Source organism: Carassius gibelio, chromosome A19 (assembly GCF_023724105.1).
Source record: "Carassius gibelio isolate Cgi1373 ecotype wild population from Czech Republic chromosome A19, carGib1.2-hapl.c, whole genome shotgun sequence".
Taxonomy (NCBI): Eukaryota; Metazoa; Chordata; class Actinopteri; order Cypriniformes; family Cyprinidae; genus Carassius; species Carassius gibelio.
The window spans coordinates 21,870,682-21,894,525 of NC_068389.1; the positions used below are offsets into that span (position 1 = coordinate 21,870,682).

General features: G+C 36.9%; 1 protein-coding gene and 1 pseudogene across 1 annotated transcript; one reads left to right on the plus strand and one right to left on the minus strand.

Annotated features, from left to right (window-relative positions):
* Positions 1-167: 167 nt before the first annotated feature.
* On the minus strand, positions 168-4,052 carry LOC127934989 (tyrosine-protein kinase STYK1-like; annotated as a pseudogene).
* A 2,765-nt stretch (positions 4,053-6,817) lies between these two features.
* Positions 6,818-22,711, plus strand: LOC127935087 (chloride channel protein 1-like). The gene is made up of 23 exons (XM_052532680.1): positions 6,818-6,894; positions 11,250-11,502; positions 11,581-11,712; positions 12,066-12,194; positions 12,870-13,003; positions 13,137-13,214; positions 13,440-13,518; positions 13,805-13,930; positions 14,018-14,102; positions 14,466-14,567; positions 14,726-14,810; positions 15,469-15,624; positions 15,930-15,999; positions 17,525-17,635; positions 17,850-18,063; positions 19,481-19,614; positions 19,811-19,998; positions 20,092-20,173; positions 20,295-20,380; positions 20,674-20,718; positions 20,907-21,011; positions 21,985-22,071; positions 22,164-22,711. Exons 1-23 carry the CDS (start codon positions 6,844-6,846, stop codon positions 22,626-22,628), a joined length of 2,997 nt encoding a protein of 998 aa, XP_052388640.1. The 5' UTR covers positions 6,818-6,843; the 3' UTR covers positions 22,629-22,711.
* Positions 22,712-23,844: the final 1,133 nt, after the last annotated feature.

A 23,844-nucleotide genomic window follows, 5' to 3' on the forward strand; every position in this document is an offset into this window, starting at 1 on the left:
TTTAGCCTTTAGCCATAATCTAAAGTCCTGAATAATAGTCAACCCAATAGTACATGCCTGATAAGATAATGTTTCTCTTCTGTAAATTCTATAGTGATGCCACTGTCTTAAACCAGTGGCTTTCTGTAATCATTTTAAAGGGCTCATCTCAAACCTTGACTGTTCATTTATTCATAGCTAGTGTCCAGCTCTTTTGATGACACTCGCAGCACTGCCTGATCATTGGCACTTCTCTCTTTTGATTGGAGCTTTCTGATCAGCTCAGCCAATGAGATTCGATCCATTGGTTTCCATTGACAGCAGGATTTGATAATAGAGTATCTAGTGAAAAAAACAAGTCATAATAGATTCATTGTTGACTAATTGTTTTACAGTTTAGAACATATGCCTGCTTTTTTTTAGATAAGCATATTTGCTGTTGTATTAGCATATTTGCTTGTATTAGAGCAGTTGGGTGGTCTCTTTATTGTGTTCACTCTCTGTAAATGCTGCAGAAGTTCACTGGCTATGATGTTGGGAAAGGGGGGGGGGCTCTCCTGAGATTCCAAAGAACTTCATAATTTGATGATTATAATTTTTTCCCATTCAAATGGAGCCGTACTACAACCTTGCAGCTGTAGCTTTACTAGAGAGTTTTATAAGACTGGATGACAGACACACTCACCTGTCACCATCTCATAGAGCAAAATACCAAAGGACATTTATAGAGGAATAAACATAAATAAATACAGTGTGAAGATCTATGGTTACAAAAACATTGACTGAAAATATAAATATTACATTAAACTCACATGAGGCTGCCGTGCTAATGATTCTGGGGGTTGCCACTTTCTCATTTCCGTATCTGCCACATATTCTATAGAGCCTGTACTTGTTTTTCTGCGATATGCCAGACTCGAAGCCCACAGCTTGACCGACAGGTCCCGACCAACCAGGACGCTTCGAGCTTTGACATTGTCGTAGTTCTTACTATGCAGATACTCCTGCGATTTCAGAACAGGTTGTGTAGGAACGAGAATGTGATCTTGGGTGTAACAAAGTATTTATTGTACATTATAAATCAGAAATGCTTCAGTTAAGTGCTCATGACTGGTCATGATTAATGCATGCCAGAGTCAAACAAAGTAAAAGGCTTGGTAATTTATGAAGTTTGCCAGTATGTGCATGCCCGGTGTGGCTTATAAAAATTATTTATTGCCAAGCTTTGACTTCTCAATATGATTGTATATATTTAGCAAGCTGATTTGTTCTCTAACCAGTGCAGATCCAATCTGAGTACCCATGGTAAAGATTCGTCTTTCAGTCATGTCACATGGTGCCTCCTGACCTGTGTGGTCCTGTGAAAGAGATTTACAGTCAGTCAAAACAAAGGTGAGGTTTAAACTAGTAGTTTGACTTTTAAACAATTACAAATCATTTCATTAGAGATCATCAGGAAGGACACAACCTGTGTGTCGTCCACTCTCCGGTGATCTTAGCAGTAACTGATCAATGTGAGAGTTGCGAGTCAGTATTTTACAGTAATTGCTAGTCATGTCATATTTATCTAGAAGAACTGGAGTTTTGAGATTTATAGTTCACATTTATTCCTGTGATGGCAAAGCTGAATTTTCAGCCTCAATAGTCTTCATCGTCACATGCACAATCATTCAGAAATAATTCTATTATACTCAAGAAGGATCTCAGTCATTTTTGTCCAAAACAATAATTGCTAGGTCGAGAATATTCCTCACCCACTTACCTTTTATTAGCAAAGTTGCAAATTTATGTTATGTAAACTAAAAAACAGGATAATAACTTTTCAAACGTCCTGGACACAACATCCGCTTTCACCCTTGCAAGATTGAAAATGAAGCACTTCTCATGTACCTGTCTGCACCTTCACAGGTCTCGATGTTCCAGCTCCTCCACCGCAATCATCAAGGGTATCTGCGCAGTCACCACCCCCAGCAGTTTGGGCAGCGACTTCTGTGGTCCCAACTCTGAGAGGAAGTGTGAAAACCCCAGAAAAGACAGGCGCTCTCTGCCAGCTCTCTGGCTGATTCTGTATGGGGGGATAAGTATAAGAAAGTAAGATTGTTTGTCTTCTATCTATCTATCTATCTATCTATCTATCTATCTATCTATCTATAAATATATATATATAAATATATATATATATATATATATATATATATATATATATATATATATATATATATACAGTATTGTTCAAAATAATAGCAGTACAATGTGACTAACCAGAATAATCAAGGTTTTTAGTATATTTTTTATTGCTACGTGGCAAACAAGTTACCAGTAGGTTCAGTAGATTGTCAGAAAACAAACAAGACCCAGCATTCATGATATGCACGCTCTTAAGGCTGTGCAATTGGGCAATTAGTTGAAAGGGGTGTGTTCAAAAAAATAGCAGTGTCTACCTTTGACTGTACAAACTCAAAACTATTTTGTACAAACATTTTTTTTTTCTGGGATTTAGCAATCCTGTGAATCACTAAACTAATATTTAGTTGTATGACCACAGTTTTTTAAAACTGCTTGACATCTGTGTGGCATGGAGTCAACCAACTTGTGGCACCTCTCAGCTGTTATTCCACTCCATGATTCTTTAACAACATTCCACAATTCATTCACATTTCTTTTTTTTTTGCTTCAGAAACAGCATTTTTGATATCACCCCACAAGTTCTCAATTGGATTAAGGTCTGGAGATTGGGCTGGCCACTCCATAACATTAATTTTGTTGGTTTGGAACCAAGACTTTGCCCGTTTACTAGTGTGTTTTGGGTCATTGTCTTGTTGAAACAACCATTTCAAGGGCATGTCCTCTTCAGCATAGGGCAACATGACCTCTTCAAGTATTTTAACATATGCAAACTGATCCATGATCCCTGGTATGCGATAAATAGGCCCAACACCATAGTAGGAGAAACATGCCCATATCATGATGCTTGCACCTCCATGCTTCACTGTCTTCACTGTGTACTGTGGCTTGAATTCAGAGTTTGGGGGTCGTCTCACAAACTGCCTGTGGCCCTTGGACCCAAAAAGAACAATTTTACTCTCATCAGTCCACAAAATGTTCCTCCATTTCTCTTTAGGCCAGTTGATGTGTTCTTTGGCAAATTGTAACCTCTTCTGCACATGCCTTTTTTTTAACAGAGGGACTTTGCGGGGGATTCTTGAAAATAGATTAGCTTCACACAGACGTCTTCTAACTGTCACAGTACTTACAGGTAACTCCAGACTGTCTTTGATCATCCTGGAGGTGATCATTGGCTGAGCCTTTGCCATTCTGGTTATTCTTCTATCCATTTTGATGGTTGTCTTCCGTTTTCTTCCACGTCTCTCTGGTTTTGCTCTCCATTTTAAGGCATTGGAGATCATTTTAGCTGAACAGCCTATCATTTTTTGCACCTCTTTATAGGTTTTCCCCTCTCTAATCAACTTTTTAATCAAAGTACGCTGTTCTTCTGAACAATGTCTTGAACGACCCATTTTCCTCAGCTTTCAAATGCATGTTCAACAAGTGTTGGCTTCATCCTTAAATAGGGGCCTGATTCACACCTGTTTCTTCACAAAATTGATGACCTCAGTGATTGAATGCCACACTGCTATTTTTTTGAACACACCCCTTTCAACTAATTCAACTAATTGCCCAATTGCACAGCCTTAAGAGCGTGCATATCATGAATGCTGGGTCTTGTTTGTTTTCTGAGAATCTACTGAACCTACTGGTAACTTGTTTGCCACGTAGCAATAAAAAAATATACGAAAAACCTTGATTATTCTGGTTAGTCACATTGTACTGCTATTATTTTGAACAAAACTGTATATATATATATATATATATATATATATATATATATATATATCATCTATCTATCATCTATCTATCTATGTATATATCTATCATCTATCTATCGATTGTTCTGTCTATAGGTTGTTCTATCTATCTATCTATCTATTGTTCTAGCGTTCTGTCATTCTATCATTATATCGTTCTATTTATCATCTAACTTGCTGTCCACAATAGTGGATTTTGTAGCTCATCCTTTCGGGAATCAAACCTGCAACCTCCTGGTTGCAAACCCTGAGCTTTAACAACAGGTGAGGCAGAATTCTACCACTGACCAATAATAAAATGCACTGTAAAAGGTTTTATTCTCAAGTTCTCAGTGTGCTTCATGAGGACAAGGTTTTATACGAGATTAACTTGACTACATTAAGAAAGAAGGAAAGATCGGACAGAATACCTGAAGATTGATGGAAATGATTTTTCCTACAGCTTAATACCCCAAATTCTATAATCAAACATAGAAATATTAGATGAAATTTAAAAATGAGAAATGTTGTTTTGGCAATTAAATGCAATGAAAGAAGTACTAAAATGACTCAAACTGAAATGAAATAAAGCTAAATAGAAATATATTTGTATGTGTATATATATATATATATATACTGTATATATATATATATATATATATATATAAACAAGTAATTATTAAAAAGTAACATTAAACTTCAAATGAAAATTCAACATATAAAAATAAGAGCTAAATCAAAATTGTAAAAAAAAAAAATGACATATTAATATTATTAAAATCAAACAAAAATAATATTAATAGTAAAAAATAATAAAATAACACTTATCCAACCTTACCTTTAAGCACTCATAAAATGACTGTCTGGCTGTGAATGACCGCTCTTTGCAAGACAGTTGTGTTGCTGAAAGAGGCCCGGATGCCTCTCAGTGGTTTGCTGAGGTACTGCAGGGCTTGAATTCTGCATGTCATGGTGAGGTCAGGCTGTCATGGGAATAATCTCATGTTCCATTGGGTTCAGATCTGCTGGAGCTGTTGTTGCAAAGTAAATTAAAAGATTAAGAAGTTACAAGAATCCTGTGAATGTTCTTTCAGCATAACCTGTGAGAAAGACCTTCAACAAACGCTTTGATAATTAATGAACAAGATAATCTATTAATAAACATTGCGATCATTCATAAAGGGAAACCCTTTAAATAAACATAGCGATCAAGCATGGTCAGGAAGGATTATAAATAAACATTTCTATCATGCATGAACCAGAAGACCTTTATATAAACACAACAAACAACAAGCGACTTGAGTAGGCTATTCAGTGTGTAACAAAGTCAGATGCCACAGCTACCGTCAATGCCTTGCAGGTGCCATCTGTTGCTGTTACGGTGCCTGTGTGTGTTGTGATGGTGTTGTGTGTCGTCTTTTTCATTTCTGTGGTGTTCATCAAGATGTGATGGCTTATGGGAGCATTTGAGCACAAACAAAATGATCAGCGTGACCAAAAGCCAGGAGGAACAGCACCGAAAGGACAATCAGTTCGACTTCATAAAAAAGTACCTCTGCAAAAATAAAAAATAGAGACACAATTAATTTTTTGCATCATGTGCTGCCATAGTTTTGGTAACATATTGAGACGACATAACTGGCAAAATTGTACATGATGCTTCAAATATAATTCTAATATGCTGATCTGGAGCTAAAGAAACATGTTTTTTTTTATTATCAATGTTAAAAACAGTTGTGTTACTTAATATTTGGTTTTCTGGATTCTTTAAAAAGTGGAAAATGATCTGGCGTACTCACTCACATTTCACTGCTGGTTATATATTCTCTATATAATCAATAAGTGTATGCGACGAAAAAAAAAATCTTGAATTTGCATTTATTTTAAATTGAAAACTTTGGCAACATTATACGTGTATTTACTTTTACTTGGTTTCAATCTAATGCATCCTTTGTAAATAAAAAAAATAAAAAACTAAACTAAATTTCTTATTTAATTTCTTATGCTTCACAAGACAGTAATTAATGGACTATGGATCACTATGATGTTTTTAGCAGCTGTTTGGTCTCTGATGGTACCCACTGAGGTCCCTTAAGCTCCGGACCCCTTGGTGAGCAAGTGATGTAATGTTAAATTTGTTCCGATGAAGAAACTATCTCGTCTTGGATTTTCGAGGTGTTTGAAAATATCATAAATACTTTAGAGCGGAATATTGTATAATGTAAGCATATTTAAAAACATATCTTCAAAGCTATTGTGCACAATATGAATGTGTAATGTTTCAAGAAACGTTACATGCTAATCACACAAATGAGGACATAGTTTGAAGTCTGTGGCAAAACAATTAGAGTCTAGCAATTCTACAAAAATATTACATTCTTCTCATCATATGTTTTTCCGCTCTTATCCAAAATGTGTTTATTTAATGCTAAGGCTGTCTCTGTGTGTCATTAAGTGTATTGTTTAGCCTTCTGTTGATTATTACTGATTAAAAAAGGCTGAATCAGAGATGGCACTGGCTGATCTGGTCCTCCCTTTGCTGCCCTCATCATGTTTCATGGAGGACGGGGAGTTCCCTCGCCTGCTCAGACCCTCACTGTGCCCCTTTCCAAGTGAACAGGTGACCAGAGTCTTAGTTTGTTGCCAGGGGCGACAGGATTGGCCACTATTAAACAAACCGGCTCCGCTAATTAAGGGCTAGATGGGTTTAGTTCGGCATCTACGGTCTCTTTGTAACTCACAACCTCTCACAAACATGCATAAACAGATGTGTCCCATGCACAGACACGTACACATAACAGACACTCATGGAGCTTAGTCAGGCAACTGGACTGCTGTGTTGCTCCACATGAGAAGATGTGTGAAAGAGAGAGAGAGAAGGCTGTGTGCATGTGTAAAGCCAGGAAAGAGAGATCAAGCGAGAGAACGTGCAAGCCTCTCTCCCTCAGTCCGGGCCACCCCAGGGTGGGAATGCTAAGACAGACAGGCGGTTTATTTTTGGGTCAGTGACAGTGTTTCAATGGCCGCAGATGCATCGCAAAGGAAGGCTCTGAGATACCAACAGACCGTGGTCAGTCACTGTCTCTCTCCTGCTCTCTCTCTCTGTCCCTCGCCCTTTTTTCTGCTCTTTACTCTTTAGACAGAATTGCTGTTCTTCTGTTGTTTGAAATCATATGCTCTTAAAGATGTTGCACAATCTTTGCATGACTTATATATTTCTATCTGTTCGGACTGAGTCGCTGTGTTAAGTGCTGAACTGCAGAACTTGCGGGAAAGTGCAACAGGAGTTAGTCATTTTCTCTCCCTTTATCTCCATCTCTCCTTTATGTATATAGACTCCTGAAGAATCTGTTAGTAAAACTAGTTTTGTTTATTTGAATAAGTTTGCACTGCAATTTTTTTTAAGTCAAAAAGCCCAGCCCGTACTGTGACTTTAAAAAAGAAGTTGATTAAAAATGAGTGATCCTTCAATTAGAATGACCATGCAAAAAGCTAAATGTGTTCTTTCATAATCATTCTAGTTTTAAAGTATAGACTATAATAATTTAATAAATATATATATATATTATTTTTAATCACTTTTTCTTAATTTGCTTTGAGAATGTTCTGCAAATCACAGAAAGTGTATTTTACACTTTTTCTAACAACAACTAAAAGGTTGAGAAAATGAACAAGCATTTTCAGGATACTTGCTAAAAATAATGTAAACATATAGTACACTTAGAAGATGTATAATTTTCTAAGATTTAAAATCAAAAGACTAACTGAAGAATCACCCGAATATACATTGTCATCCAAAATCCATAATGTTAAAAATTTTGCATTCTGTAAGATTTTTTATTTCATTTTTTTAATGGTTTTTGATGGAAGTCTCTTATGCTCACCAAGGCTGCATTTATTAGATCAAAATTATAGTAAAAACAGTAATACTTTGAAATATTATTACAGTTTCAAATAACTGTTTTCTATTTTAATGTATTTTAAAATGCATTTTATTCCTGTGATGGAAAGATGTATTTTCAGCAGCATTCTTCATTCTTCTTCCAGTATTCAGTGTCAAATGATCCTTCAAAAGTCACTGATTTGATGTTGAAAAACCATTTCTTTTTATTATCAATGTTGAAAAGAGTTATGCTGCTTAATATTTTTGTGAAAACCCTATATGAAGGTCTTCACGATCTCTTTTAATCAGTTAAATGCATCCTTGCTGACCCCAAACGTTTGAATGGTACGTTAAGTGGAAACCTAATGATAGATTATAAATGTCTTCCTTAATCTCAGCCTGTCATGACAGACCGTCAGTGTGGTCCCTTAAGCTCCGGAGCATCTGGTGTGATTGATTGTCTGCTGTGATTGCTGCTTTGACTGAAGAGGAGATGAATGAGTTTGAGATGGTGGTGATACATCTTTGGTTAGTGTAATATAAAAATTGCTTTCTTATGCAATCAGTTGAGGTCATGTTTTGTGAGTCATGTCACTGTGATTTATTGAACAGCATAAGACTGACTGAATAAGCAAGAGAAAACGCGTGTTCAGTCAATAAGCGTACAGTATTTTGGGTTATGGATCAAATAATAGAGATAATTCCACTCTTACAGTGATTTACAGCAACAAAATAACTTAAATTAATTCATTTTTGTTTGATCTCTTGATTTCTAGGAGTGCAGCTTTGTGCAAATGAGCAGATATTCCATGCAGCGATAATGAGTTTTATCAGTCTTGTAGTTAGAATTAGAAATAGAAATAACTACTAGCAACCAACATCACAAATTGGTGACTTCTAGATGTTATTGGTTGGATCTTTTGATAATGCAGTTATGTTGTCAACCTGAATTTCAGATATTTGTCTCATACTTTTTGTTTGTTTGTTTGTTTTGTATTTAGAATTTATTAATATTTTGAATTAGCATTTATTTTTATATTTTCAGTTTTTCATTTATTTTTAGTTTAAGTTTTAGTCATTTCATTATGCGCTTTATGTTTGTTTTTATTCTATTTAGCTTTAATTTTATTTTTAGTCATTTTCTTATTTTTTTTTCATTAAAGTTAGCAGCATTTCACGTTCTTACGTTTTTATCTAATATTTATTAAGATGTTATTTTATTTCAGCTTCATTTCAGTTAACAAAAATTATTTTTAGTAGTAACAAACACATTCACATATGATGTCATTAATTCTATTTATTTATTGATTTTATTATACAGTAATTTAATATATTTTTACTTTACTACTTTAAACAAAGTGTACATTTACCAAAGCAAAGCTAGCGAACGAAAGACCATTAACAGAAAGGCCAAGCATATTGGGATATGGTGACAAGTGTGGTCATCCCAGCATGGGAATAACATCTATTTTAAAAGACCTTCAACAGAATTACATATAAGATTACATAACATCACATGACAACACCATGACAATCGCCTCAATACCCTTCCCATACAGCCATCAACATGACATAAAGCACAGCAGCATACCATCAAAAACTCTTTCAGCGCGCTTTAGTTTGAGCACATTAGCCTTTTCTGATTGGAATTACTTATTTATAGTTGTTATCTTAGTATTTTTTTATTTTATTTAAATGACAAAACCTTGATTGTGCTCAATGTACTTGCATGTGTAAACTACACATATTGCCTCAGCACCATATTTGTTGTTAGCTGTCTCGAGCTTGTTAGCATGGCAGTGTCGCCTGATTATAAGTTTCCAACTTTCCTTGGGAGTCCTTGGAAGACGGATGAACAAATTGGAAGATAGAAAGCTCCACACAGAGGTGTGTAGGGAAGTGTGGCTGTGAACACTGGGTCACACCAAAGCTATTATTAGCTTAGCGGCTAGTATTACTGGGTAGAAAGGGGGTAGTTCCAATCTATCTATCAATCTATGGCTGACGGAGGGGGTCTGTGGGGGGTGTAGAAGACTTTAGGTGTAGAAGCAGACTGGGATGAAATGAGAAGAGAGGAGGGGGTGAAATATGGAGAAAGCAAGGGATTACATGTACTGTGGGAACGGGTGAAAGTAACTGGATAGATGTACGGGATGAAAGTGAGATGTGTTATGAGGAAGAGAGATGCATGATAAACACATTATCTACTTTTGACAGTCTGATGCTAAACAAATTGATGAAGTTAATTTATTTGTTTCATTTTCTTTTACATTTAATTTGATGTTTCATGTGTTATGTTTACAAAATAATACAATAATAGTGGTAATATTTGGGTCAGAAAACTTTCCATTTTCAGTTTATTTAGGCTTGTCAAGCATGAAAATCTCCTTTATTTAATTTTTTTAAAAACATATTGGATCATGTTAGTCTCAAGTTACATAACTGAAGTATTGAGCACTGTGCATCTCCTGCATCTACAGTAATTTTCATTGTTTACTTCATTACATTTCTAAAATGAGATTCATTCATCAGCAGTATAATATTTAGCATGTGGAAAGATGTGGAATTGCTGAAGTCAGCAAATAAACTGTTTGGTTGCATTAAAATGACTGTGTACTACCCACAACATTTCTTGTTTCATACTCTCAACCGCAGGTTAAATTCTTGTAAATAAATAATTCAGGGTCATGGCACTAGGGTTTTGCTCGCAGACATACTGGCTCAGCCTACATCATGTTCCGATCCTATTTACTGTCCCTGTCTTTAGTAATTGTGACAAATTGTTTGTAGAGCAATTCATGAGATTTGTAGGTTTAATTGTCAAATATCAGTTTCATTTAAAGTAAGAAAAGCTTTGTGTTTGAGGTCATACTGTGTGTGTGTGTGTGTGTGTGTGTGTGTGTTGGAGAAAGTAGTGGGAATGATGACACTAGGAATGTATTTTCCAAATGTCTGGGTCGTATCCGGACAATTATAAATCTAAATGGATACTGCTCTTCCGCCAGTGGTATACTCAAAGCATGTCGAGAAGATATTCCTCTATTTTTGGACTCCCTCTCCTCTGTCACCTCTCGGGTGCATCATTTTTTTTTTAAATGAGGGTGATATTTTACTTTTTTTAAATAAGTGTCTATGACAATTTGTTATGTGATCACACCAGTGAGGAATATTAAAAGCAACAACAATATTTTTTTATTTGTTCAAACAAAATTACTAAGATGCCTTATATTTTAACATTATTCATCTGAATAACTTCTGACAAATGAAAACAAAGATTTATTGAATCTTAATGAATAATAAAATGTGCATATATATATATATATATTATATTATATTTTAAATATAATTACTTAAAATGTATAATATAAGAAGCTTGTAAGCTTGTAGGTTCAAACCTTGCCAGGTGTTTATGAGATTCCACTGTAATGGACTTTAGGTTGATCCAGGTGTGTTGTACCTGTAAACTGCTTCAGAGAAATGTGTCAGCTATTTATCTACTGATCTCTTGAGTAACAAAACATGTGATTTCCTTCTGTGATCAGCTATATGGAGAGTACAGAGAGCACCCTGGTGGGTCCCAGCGGAGAGAGGCCACTCGCCTTCTGATGGAGAGACAGAGGAAAAAACATGAACATCACCACCATCCCAGTCACCATGGGCGCAGTCACAGCCGAAGTCGCCAGCACAGCCGCCACCATCGGGAGCTGGACGTAAGCAGCACTCATGACAGACATGAGGAGGAGCAGGGCCACACATCCTCATTCAAGAAACGCCGATCCTACTCCAAGTGCAGAGGTCAATAATACTACGCCTTGCAAAAGCCGATACAAACTATGTGTGAAATGTTGAAATCTGATAGGGATGTTTTCCCAGACTGTGTGGCTCGAGTACAGAAGTTCCTCATCTCTAAATTGGGAGAAGACTGGATCTTTCTAGTGTTGCTGGGTATTACAATGGCATTAGTTAGCTGGACCATGGATTATGCTAGTGCCAAGAGTCTGCAAGGTACTACGCTACCCAGAATTCCTTACGTGCGGCACAGCTTCAGGGGTTTCACAATTTAAAGCTAAAACGCAATGCTCTCACTTCAGCTTTGTGAATTAATACAACATAAAACATATCTGCACAAGAGAGAGAGTTAAAATAAAACGCTATATATATGTATAAGGGTACCACAGAAGGAGATTGTGAATGAGATTGAAAACCTGTTTTATTTTGGCTGTTATTTCCTCATATTCTTTTACCACCTTTCCATGTTTTTCCCAATTTTCATTTCTAAAACTTTTGTCTTATTTGCCGTCTTCCTCTTTCTCTACTTCATGTGCTCCATCACTTCTGTCCTTCTCCATGTCTCTCAGCATATAAGTGGTTTTATGGGGAGTTGAGGGGAAATATCCCGCTGCAGTACCTGATCTGGGTCTTCTATCCCATGGTGCTTATCCTGTTTGCCTCCCTGTTCTGCCACCTGGTTGCTCCTCAGGCCATTGGTGTGTAGCTTCACTGTTTAGATTTTTTTTTTTTTTTACTTCTATGCTTTATATTATTTTGGCACATCTCACAATGGCTGTGTTTGAAAGTCATACTATATAATCTCGAATTTTTTTTTTTTTATCTGATGTCTACACACTCTGTGTCTGTCACTTAAAAGTACATTCTGTATTCTGTGCCACTTACAGTTAATATACCAGCCACGTAAACGCTTTCTTTAACTACTGTAATTTCTGCACACTGTTTCTACTCAACAATGCCACCTGCTGGTTAAAACGCTGCAGTCATTTTAACTACTCCATACACACCATTTATTCCCAACCTGCAGTACTTAGGACTACTTTCATTGTATAAACAATTTTTTCTAAAAATTTCAAAAATTTAAGTCTACATTCTTACTGTTAAAAATGAAAAAAAAAAAATTTAAAATCCAAAACCAAACTTTCAGAAAAAGCTCAGTATAGGCTACATGAAAAGCAATGACTCAGATTGCAGTATAATCGGTTTCAGTTTCTTGTCTGTGTAGTGTAAACTATCCTTATCCATTATCACATTTATCTCTGTCTGCAGACTTTTCCCATTGATTTTTTTTCGTGATTCACTCCTTCTTTTTACCAAGCCATTTGATAGTTGTGTCTTTTTTCTTTCCTCTTCTGACTCTTATTTTCCCTCAGGCTCTGGTATTCCAGAGCTGAAAACCATACTCAGAGGCGTTGTGCTGAAGGAGTATCTGACACTCAAGGCATTTATTGCAAAGGTGGTGGGGCTCACTGCTGGTCTGGGCAGCGGTTTGCCAGTTGGCAAAGAGGTGAGACACATTTGATTTTGCACTCTCATGTAACATACATAGTGGCCTCATTTTTCCATTTTATGTTATACAACATGCATTATGAAAACCCATCTGATGCTTCCCTTTCAACTGTGCTATATTTATGCATTAGGGTCCCTTTGTTCACATAGCCAGTATCTGTGCAGCTGTGCTCAGCAAGTTCATGTCTTTCTTCTCTGGAGTCTATCAGGTAAGCAGAAGTGCATGAAGATCCTGCAATGCATCTCCATTCATAAAATGCTGAATGCTCGTTTATCATACAGGGACAGGACAGTGTTTTGAATTATACATTATTTTTGAGGACAGCACTGATAAATCATCCAAAGAATTTATATTACCAAGAATTGTTTTCCATCTCTCCTCACCTGTACCCTCAACGGTGTCTGCTTCACTCTTTTTGTCTCTGTGTCAGTAGAGCCCATATTGTTATACAGACATCCTCACAGTGGGCTGTGCTGTGGGGGTCGGGTGCTGTTTTGGAACCCCTCTTGGAGGTAAAGTGTGTGCAAAAATGGCATTTTCCTTGTCATTTCAGATTATCCTTAATAAGTAAAATGCTTGATAAATCTTAATAAGTAAAATGTCAAACATTGTTTTATTTATAAATCTAACAATAGCGTAGTCAGATTAAAATATAAAACAGTTCATTTTAATTGTTAAAATGATTAATTGTTTCACAGCATACAAGTTTACTTCAAGTCTTCATATTCTATCATCAGAATGAAAATCCCTGCCGTACATGACAGAACCCCCTTCTAAATGCTTCTTATGTTTATCCAGGTGTTTTGTTCAGCATTGAAGTGACATCAACCTATTTTGCTGTGAGAAACTACTGGAGGGGTTACTTTGCTGCCACATTCAGTGCTTTTATTTTCAGAGTGCTGTCTGTGTTTAATAAGGATGCAGGTGAGATACTAAATCATATTCCTGAGTGAAGGTCTTGAAAGCACTGAGATGTCAAATTATTTTTTTCTTCTCCATCTGTTGTTTCAGTCACCATCACTGCTCTCTTCCGCACCAACTTCCGCATGGATTTTCCTTTCGACCTGCAGGAGCTCCCGGCGTTTGCCATTATTGGGTGAGAGCGTGGGGCGAGAGCGTGCCGTTCGTGGTGAGGGCACAGTCCTGAAGCTGTGTGTGTGCCATAATGTAACCCTTGACACACTCGCAGACCTGAGCACACAGCATTTTAACTTAACCAGAGAGACCAGATGTTGGCTTTACATTTGATTTGTTGGAACGTCATGTTTCACTAACACATTTTGAAGAAGTTATTCTATTATGTTCCATAATTGTGCTCACGTTGATCACAAACAATTACAGCAATCTTCTTGTCTTCTTATTCTAAAACTGAGAGGGCCACAGTGAAAACATGAATGTGATTTCTGTATTTGGATCACTGGAATTATGTGATTTGTTCTTCTTTGTTTTCTTTCCACAGCATTTCTTGTGGGTTCCTGGGAGCTTTCTTCGTTTACCTGAACCGCCAAGTTGTCCTGTTCATGAGAAGACCTAACATTCTCACACGATTCCTTACAAATCAGTAAGAGATATTAACACAGACAACATGAGCTTTAATATTATCTTTAGCATTATTACAGAAGTATGCAGTACTCGCTTGAGAGTTATTTTTCTGTGATCTTTAAAATTAGGATGCAGGAAAAATAAAACGTTTCAAATATGTCACATTTTCTTTCTCAGCCGGCTGATTTTCCCTGCTGTTGTGACCTTAGTCATTACGACACTGACATTCCCTCCAGGCTTTGGGCAGTTCATGGCTGGAGAGGTCAGATTAGAAAAATCTGTTAACAATTAATACTACAGTTTTGTTCATTTTTATAAAAAAATAAAAAATAAATTATATCAGCTTTCTAGGATCATCCACTAATGCAGCGGTTCTCAACCAAAGGTCCAGGTCCTACTAGGGACCTCAGCAAACCCTAAAATACTTTCAAATAATTTTTCTCTGAATTCCCATGATCTAGGAAAACAATGTTTGTGAATATGTGAGGAAGCCTTATCTGAATAGTATGATTTTAAACCTTGAAAAGTCATGGAAATGAATCAAATCTTAAAATTTCTTGATCATTTTTAGAAAAAATACAAGTTATAATATTTTATCTGATATAAACTGTGAGCAAACATATATTTTCAAAAATCCTTATCCAGTAAATCTGGAGCAAATGGGACGGTCATGGAAATTATTTGGTTAAAAAGAGTGGGAACCCAGAAGAACAATCGTGAAACTTGATGTAAAACTAGGAGTGTCCACTGATTAAAAGTCTAAAAAACAAAACGTTGTCATTACAGCAGCTATTTTAAAGAATGGTGAGAATTGGAGTCACTAAGGTTGAGAACCACTGCTTTAATGTTTATGGTCTGTCTTGGAATAATGTTTGGTTGAACTGGGTCTGAAATGTGAATTTGACTGTATTATTCCACAGCTGATGCCCAGGGAGTGCATCAACTCTCTGTTTGATAACTTCACCTGGACTAAAATATGGGGTTCCTCGCTCCCTCCTGGTCTTGGTCGCTCTGCTGTGTGGTTTCACCCTGATGTCAGCATCTTTGTCATTCTTATTCTCTTCTTTATCATGAAGGTTGGTCCATTCCAGTCTCTTGTTCACTTTGTCTTTCATCAATTAAGTAGTTTTCACTTTAAAACTCTAAGAAAGTACCATGCACTGACATTGGTTTTAGTTATCAAGTCATATTTGTCTAGATGGCTTCAATGAAACCTGCTTTTAATCGGGACAGTTATTATCTCTCTCCGTCTGTCATGTTTGAAGGTGCTGAAGCAATGATTTTTTTTCTCGAGTAAGGCCCGTACATGTTGTGCTGACAGCAGTCTTTAAGATTTTAGAATTAAGGGAATCGTGTGAAGACATTTTTATTCATCTCACAGTTCTGGATGTCTGCAGTTTCCACCACGATGCCCATCCCGTCTGGAGCTTTCATGCCTGTCTTTGTATTGGGTAGGTCACCGGTATAATTCATTTATTAGTGGCTGCCATTTACAGATGTTTTTGATTTATTTAAATATCCCTTTAACATACAATGGGATCCAAAAGAAATTGGGGGAAAGAATAATTATTTTGAACAAAGAAATGAGCGTTATGACAAAAAAATTTTTATATAATTATTTATACAAATGTATGATTCTGCACAATTTTAGGACACTTAAAGGTCCCGTTTTACGCGCTTTTTTTTGAAGCTTTGATTGTGTTTACAATGTGCAATATAACATGTGTTCATGTTTCGCGTGTAAAAAAAAAGTATTTTTCACACAGTTCACCTATCTGTATACTGCTGTTTTCACTGTCACAAAAAATGGGCTGATGACTTCCTTGGTCTATGAAGCCTCTCCTTCAGAAATACGTAACGAGTTCTGATTGGGCCAGCGGTACCTGTGCTGTGATTGGACAGCAGCTTAGAGCAGGCTGACCTCCTGGTAACGTGATTGGGCTAGAACGCACGTGCTGGAGATGTATTTATAGTCACAGGAGCGTTTTTACTGACGAGATGTGCATGAAAACCGCATTTGTTTTTTTGCACAGCCCTAACATCTAGTTAACAAAGCTAAACAGCGTTGCCCTTTGTGTAATAAGTTACAGAAACTGTTAAACGCACCAACTTAAATAATAAAATACACTTACCAGTTGTGGTCCATAAACAACGCCTTCTCCAGACAAAGAGGGAACTGCTCCATCTTTCAAGAATAATCTTTGTGCAAATCCAGCATTAAACTGATTGAGATTGAGAAAGTTGTCCTCAGCAAGCTGTCCTCAGCAAAAAATGAGCTGCACATAGTTTTACATGTGCATTATAATTGTCGGGAACTGAGTTAAACATAAATTGTAACCATTAATGTCAAAGTACAGCGTTCCTGGGAAGCCCAAACAAAGGTGATTGTACTCAGAGATGAAAAAAACAGCGTTTCAACGACATGGCGACAAAAACAAACAGCTCTTCCTTCTTCTCCGTCGGAGCGCAACAAGGCCACGCCCCCTGTTTGTGAATTCATGTGGGCGGAGGTTAGTCAAAAAAACTGTTTTAGTGACGTTATTACTACAGGAACTAGAGGGCTGTAGTCCAAACGGGTCGTTTTTTGTAGGCGAATTCTGTTAAATCAAATATCTCGCTTGGCATTGAACTTTGAGCTTCAGAATTTTACAGATATTATTTATACTCTAACAACAACATTACACACTAACTAAAGTTTAAAACATGGAATCACGAAGAAGGGGACCTTTAAGTACTTTTTGGTAAATTTTCACTCACATAAATATGCTTATAAACTGTAATGAAGAAATAATTTAATTAAAATTTTATTTACTGCAGTTACAAAAAGAAGTTCTAATTTTAAGTAGTGGTCTCAGACTTTTGGATCTCACTCTAAATATGTAAATTCACTCATTAGATTTACAGAAATTAGCCAGGCACATAGAATTTATTTTATTTGATGAAAAGCATTTGTATATCCATTGCAATATCTCACAGGTGCCGCATTCGGTCGATTAGTGGGTGAGATCATGGCTACTCTCTTTCCTCACGGTATCCTGTTTGATGGAATACTGTACCGCATCATCCCTGGAGGGTACGCTGTCATTGGTCAGTCATCCTTTCCTCCTCTTCCGATCCACCACTGTTACCTAATGTTTGCTCTTACTGTGCTGATGATGTCACTTCCTGTTCCTGTCCCTTAATTTTCCGCTGCATGTGTCCATACTCTTTCCATTCATTATGTCACTCCTGTCATGACCCTGTCTTTTAGCACTCCATCTTTCTGTCCTGTTACTCTATTGGTCTAACTCTTTTTCTTAAGGTGCGGCGGCGCTGACAGGGGCTGTCACTCATACTGTTTCCACGGCGGTGATTTGCTTCGAGCTGACAGGTCAGATCTCTCACATCCTTCCCATGATGGTCGCCGTCATCCTGGCCAACATGGTAGCGCAGGGTCTGCAGCCATCGCTGTACGACTCCATCATCCAGGTCAAGAAGCTCCCCTATCTCCCCGAGCTGGGCTTCGGCCACATAAGGTGTGCAGACATCGCCGTGGCTCCACGTATGTGATAAAACAGCTTGGCTCAAAGCGCAGCCAGGTTCCCGCACCCTTGCATGCTGACAGCACCTCAAAGTCTTTGTGATTCATTAGCAGCGGGAGCTATTAGTAAATACACTTGTCAGCAAGCGCTGGCAACATGAAGCTTTGGCACCCTTCCAGCTAACACTGAGCCCCTCCACACACATTAGATTTGGGCTATTCATTACCTCTTTATCAAGGATGCACTCTGTGTCTTAATCTACCCTTTTGTGTTATGTTGTAGTGGTTTTGTTTCAGATCCAAGAGTTGAAACTGGACATCAGGTGGTGACCAAACACATCACCAAAATTGTACAGAAGCAATCGAAAATGTCCTTACACTCTGTGCCAAGTTCTTAACATTCTAACATTCATTCGTTGCATTTGCACTCATTTGTGTGCCCATGGGCGTGCTGGTCTAAAAAAGAGGTGTGTAGGTAAGCTGAAAATAGACTGCGCCATAGACCAAATCAAACCCATTTTAAAGTCTGGTGCAATGTTTTTTCTTTGTTATTTAAAGAGCGTTTTAGTATATGCGGGTCTGCAACGCGAGTATACGCTGCTTATTAAACACAGGGATGCACAGCAGCACACAAACATGCAAAATATAAAAAATTAAAGGATTGCAATGCATAAGAATTTTTTTGTAGGCTAATTATATATATATAGTACAGACCAAAAGTTTGGATACACCTTCTCATTCAAAGAGTTTTCTTTATTTTCATGAATATGAAAATTGTAGAGTCACACTGAAGGGATCAAGGGCTATTTGAGCAAGAAGGAGAGTGATGGGGTGCTGCACCAGATGACCTGACCTCCACAGTCACCGGACCTGAACCCAATGGAGATGGTTTAGGTGTGAGCTGGACCGCAGACAGAAGACAAAAGGGCCAACAAGTGCTAAGCATCTCTCGGGGAACTCCTTCAAGACTGTTGGAAGACCATTTCAGGTGACTACCTCTTGAAGCTCATCAAGACAATGCCAAGAGTGAGCAAAGCAGTAATCAAAGCAAAATGTGGCTACTTTGAAGAACATAGAATATGACATATTTTCAGTTGTTTCACACTTTTTAGTTATGTATATAATTCCATATATTATTCCACATGTGTTAATTCATAGTTTTGATGCCTTCAGTGTGACTCTACAATTTTCATAGTCATGAAAATAAAGACAACTCTTTGAATGAGAAGGTGTGTCCAAACTGTATATAAATCTATTTTGCTGTTCTAACTATGCACATTTATACTATCAGTGCGTTTTATTTTCTTTGTCAGAACAGACTTGAGACCACCAGTCTAGAGTTATTAAACTTTTGAAACTGTCAGAAAGCCTTGAGTTTGTGGCCTTACTTCAGATTCTTTGTTTTCTTGCAGCCAGTATAACATCTTCGTGGAGGACATCATGGTGAGGAAAGTGAAGTTTTTATCTTCCCACTCAACATACAGACAAGGACTGCATTTGCTGGACTCGAACTCTTTAAAAACCTTCCCGCTGGTCGACTCAAAAGGTAATTTCACACAGACTGTCTAGACAATTCCCTGCATCTAATTGAACTTCTCATTATGACATTTTTCTAGTTGCATGCAGTCTACCAAGGTGAACTATAGGCCTATCTCAACAGTATTGATTTTGGAACAGAGTGTCAGAAAACATTTTAATTACTCACATGTAACTGGCTTCTGAACTCACTTCATTTTCAACAGAATCTATGATTCTATTGGGCAGCATTGAGAGGTCTGAGCTTCTCGCCCTCTGTGATTGGTGGCTGTCAGCAGAGAGGCGGATCCTAACACAAGGACAGAGCTCACAAGGTCAAGTGCCTTGTGCCAAAATCAGCTGGGAATCCTTTGCCTTTGTTGATGAGGAGGAAGAGGAGAATGAAGATGATACGGTTTCTATCTTGAATGCCTATTGTGCTCATAAAAAGTAGTAAATAATTAGTGTTCAAAATGACAATTTGTATTTTTTCTCTGTGAATGTTTAGACGATACCAGTTCAAGAGGAAAGAAACGGTCCTGTGCCTCCATCCAAATCTTCTGAACCATCCACCAATCACACGTCTCCCGGTGAGAAACTCTCCAGCAGACATAACCAAGCCATCTTCTTTAAACCTCAGGCAAGCACATAAGTGATACTCATCATCCTCTAATCCGACTTTTTTCTTCTTCTCCTTCTCTTCTTGCCTAGATAAGGGTCCTTCCCAGTCTTTCGGGAGAATTTTACGTGACTTTTTTTCATCCTCTTCAAAACGACACACAGAAGGTCAGCCACAGGTACACTGTTTGTGTCTATAAGTCCCTTGTGAAACCCTGTGTGTGTCTGTTCCATCAAGTGAATTTGAGTGCACTAAATGAATTACTCTCAGCATGTATGAAATTTTAATGTAAGAGTGAATATATTGCTAATGGTGTGCATTAATATTCATCAGTGGTTTTCAAGGACATGTGCAGTTATTCCATTAAATGTGTCAATATGCAAATACTCTGAAATGTTAATGAGTTTGAATGCTTGGTACAAATGCACCATGTCATGTATAATTGAATTGCCTTGCCATTTTGCACCCTAGGAGCCTTATCCTCCACCTTTAACTGACACAATGACACCAGAACAGGTATTGCTGATACTCTAAAAAAGACAATTCCAATTAGACATTAAAGTATGACAATTTTATTAATGTAGATTCTGGATATTGTTAGTTGTTTAAAATTCCTGTGTAGTTTACAAATGCAGAAGAATTGCTCAAATCAAATAAGGCATCGTAGAATCAAAGCCTTACCTGATTATGATTGGGTCATATAGATCAAAGCCTGGGAGGAGACAGAGATGGACAAACCTCTAGAAATCAGTCAGATCAGAATAGACCCCTCCCCCTTCCAGCTGGTGGAGAGAACGTCACTACATAAGGTGAGCGACATGCCTTGCATGTCAAGGCACTTCTATAGTGCTTTATACAATAAAGATTCACAGTAATAAACTGGAAAATAACAGTATGAATGTTGCAAAAAGCATCAATTATTAAATTCAATTTCATCTGTAAAGCAGTACTACAGAAGACAATAGTGTCATTATTCAGCTCAAGTCAGTTCAGTGTTGATTCAGATCGGTTTAAGCGTCAATTATGAAATACGTTCAATTCACCTACTGTATAATCAGCGCTAGAGAAGGCAACAGTGATTAATGCATGATATATATATCATATATTAGATTCTTTTATTTATCCATATCAGATAATATTAGATTAGATTACATGGTAAATGTAATCTAGCAAATCTCAAAAAAAATATAAATGTATATACTTTACATTATGTTACGATGCCCTAAATTCACTTGTAGGTTTAAACCTATTAATTTCATTAGTTTTAGTATTTGAATTTAACAAAATAGTGTATATTTTAATATATGATATATTCTACTGTACATATTAACATTACCTTCATATAATTAATTAAAATAATTAATTAAAAAATATTTTCAATCAGTCAAAATTTGAATTAGTGTAAATCAGTAATTCATAAACTTTTTGTCAGCCAAACCACGTTCACCTAAAATATTGAGATTTTAAGTTAATATTTCAATAATTCAACAACACTTTTGCATGTTCACAGTTCACTGGTGTCTGTTAATAGTCACATGGCACACAGGTAAAGAAAATATTTCAAAATATTAAATAATTTTTTTTTTATTGTTTTATTTTGATTGGATTTTTATAGTCCAGTTATTTATTTATTTATTTTAATGTTGCATTTATTAATTATTCACTTTTCTTTAACTCACAAACTTCAGTTTTGGAAAACACTGATGTTAGATATTTAAAATAATTTAGAATATCTTCAATATTTTTTTTGAAGGTCTGCAAAAATACGTTTTTTCCCCCCAGACTCATACCCTGTTCTCTCTACTGGGCCTCAGTCATGCCTATGTAACCAATACTGGAAAACTAGTGGGAGTCGTGGCTCTGAAAGAGGTAGCCCATCCATCCATCCATGCGTTGTTGCTGCTAGTAGAATCTAGATCCTTTTCTAGATTGTTTAACTCTTCTTTCTTCTTCTGCATCAGCTCCAAAAAGCCATTGAGGGCTCCACGCGCAGTGGTGTGCGCTTGCGCCCCCCTCTTGCCAGTTTCCGTGACACAATTCGTAAAGCTTCGAAGCCACCTCCAGCCTCCTCCCCTCCATCCTCTCCCGGCTCCACCAAAGCTCCTTCCTCACCTTTGTCTGATCCCGTGGTCCCTCACGCCCATTCCCCGAACCCAGCGCCCCCAGTGAAGGAAGAAAAGGAGGAGATGGAAGTGTGGATTGAAGGCGTGAATCGGGAAGTGATTGTACGGAATATCAGTAGCTCGACAACAGGAAGCAGTAGAGGCAGCAGCAGCAGTAACGGGACAGGAAGTAGTGACAGTGAGAAAGGAAGTCCTGATAGCAGCCCAAACCTGCCGCCCTCTTCTCCTCCACCCCCCATCCCTCTCTCCCCTCTGCAGCCCGTCCCGGAGAACAAGGAAGGTGAAGAAGAGGAGCCCCTTTAGAACAAGTAAAGTTTGTTATTCTTTCTGAAGTGTGATCGGTGTACTTTTTTCACATTTATTTTTATATAACAATTTCATGTTTTTTTTTTATTCATGCCTATTTCAAAGGTTTAAAAAGAGTCACTCTACATTTGTTGTCCTCCTCCACTCTTCTGCTTCCTTTTCCCCTATACTCTTCCTTACCACCCCCCCCCCCCCTTTTACATTTTTGTATAAACAGTTTTCTTTTCCTTTGTTTACTCTTCTTCTTTTTTCTTCTTAAGGAAAAGAAAATGTACTGATTTTGTTTAAAGGAAGAAGAAGAAAAAAAGAGAAAGAGTTCTCTTTTTATTTCTGCTCTTTTTCTCCCTTTAGATTTTTCTGTAAATGTTCTTGTCCTCTTTCTTCTTTTTTTCTCTTGATTTTTTTCCTTCTCTTTTTTTCTACTTAGACTTCACCTTTTATTTCTCTTTCCATAAATTTTTTTTTAAATAAATGTTTTCTCTTTCACTACCAATTGCTTTTCCTCTTCATCCTTTTTTCCTTTTCTTTTAAAATAATTCTGTAAATATGAAAATGTTTTGTTTGCTGAACATTTTAAACCAAGTTTAGCCTACATGCGCCAGATATTATTTCAGACTTCAAAAAAAGCACTTATCTTCTAAATGCACCTAAATTATTTCATATGAATATTTTATTAAAGGGCGTGGACCCTTTTATATTATAAAATGTCAAAAATCAATATTAACAAGGCATTGTGAAGTATATGTCAAAAATAGCTTAAAAACACAACTTGGCCAGCAGGTGGCACATAGTGAACCTTTTCAGAATCTGAACTTACTTTTCACCTGGAACATATTTTCCTCCTGCCCTTTTCCAATTATACATTTTTAAGCAATTCAGGATGTGCACACTGTCCTTTCTTAATTAAATTCTTCATGTCCTGCCATCATCTATCCATCCTTTTTTTCTGAAAACTCTCTCAGGTGTCTCGCTTGTCTTAAAACCGAGGACTCTGCTTTTTATGAACAATCTATGGTTCATGTACTCTGCTGTCTTCTTTTAAATGTTACAGTTAATTTAATGATTTTTATATCAGTCTGTGAGCAATAACTTTATTGGCTTTTTTTGTAATATTTATTAATTTATTTATTCATTCATCTCTTTCCTTCTTGGCATGATGAGATATCAACAGAAAATCTTTGATTCATAATGTACTTCACTGATGGTTTTGTGA

Coding starts and splice junctions, on each gene's coding strand:
- LOC127935087 (XM_052532680.1), top strand. CDS start 6,844: ATGGCCGCAGATGCATCGCAAAGGAAGGCTCTGAGATACCAACAGACC. Junction 13,931..14,017: donor TGTGTTTAATAAGGATGCAG/GTGAGATACTAA, acceptor CTGTTGTTTCAG/TCACCATCACTGCTCTCTTC. Junction 19,999..20,091: donor AGGAGAATGAAGATGATACG/GTTTCTATCTTG, acceptor GTGAATGTTTAG/ACGATACCAGTTCAAGAGGA.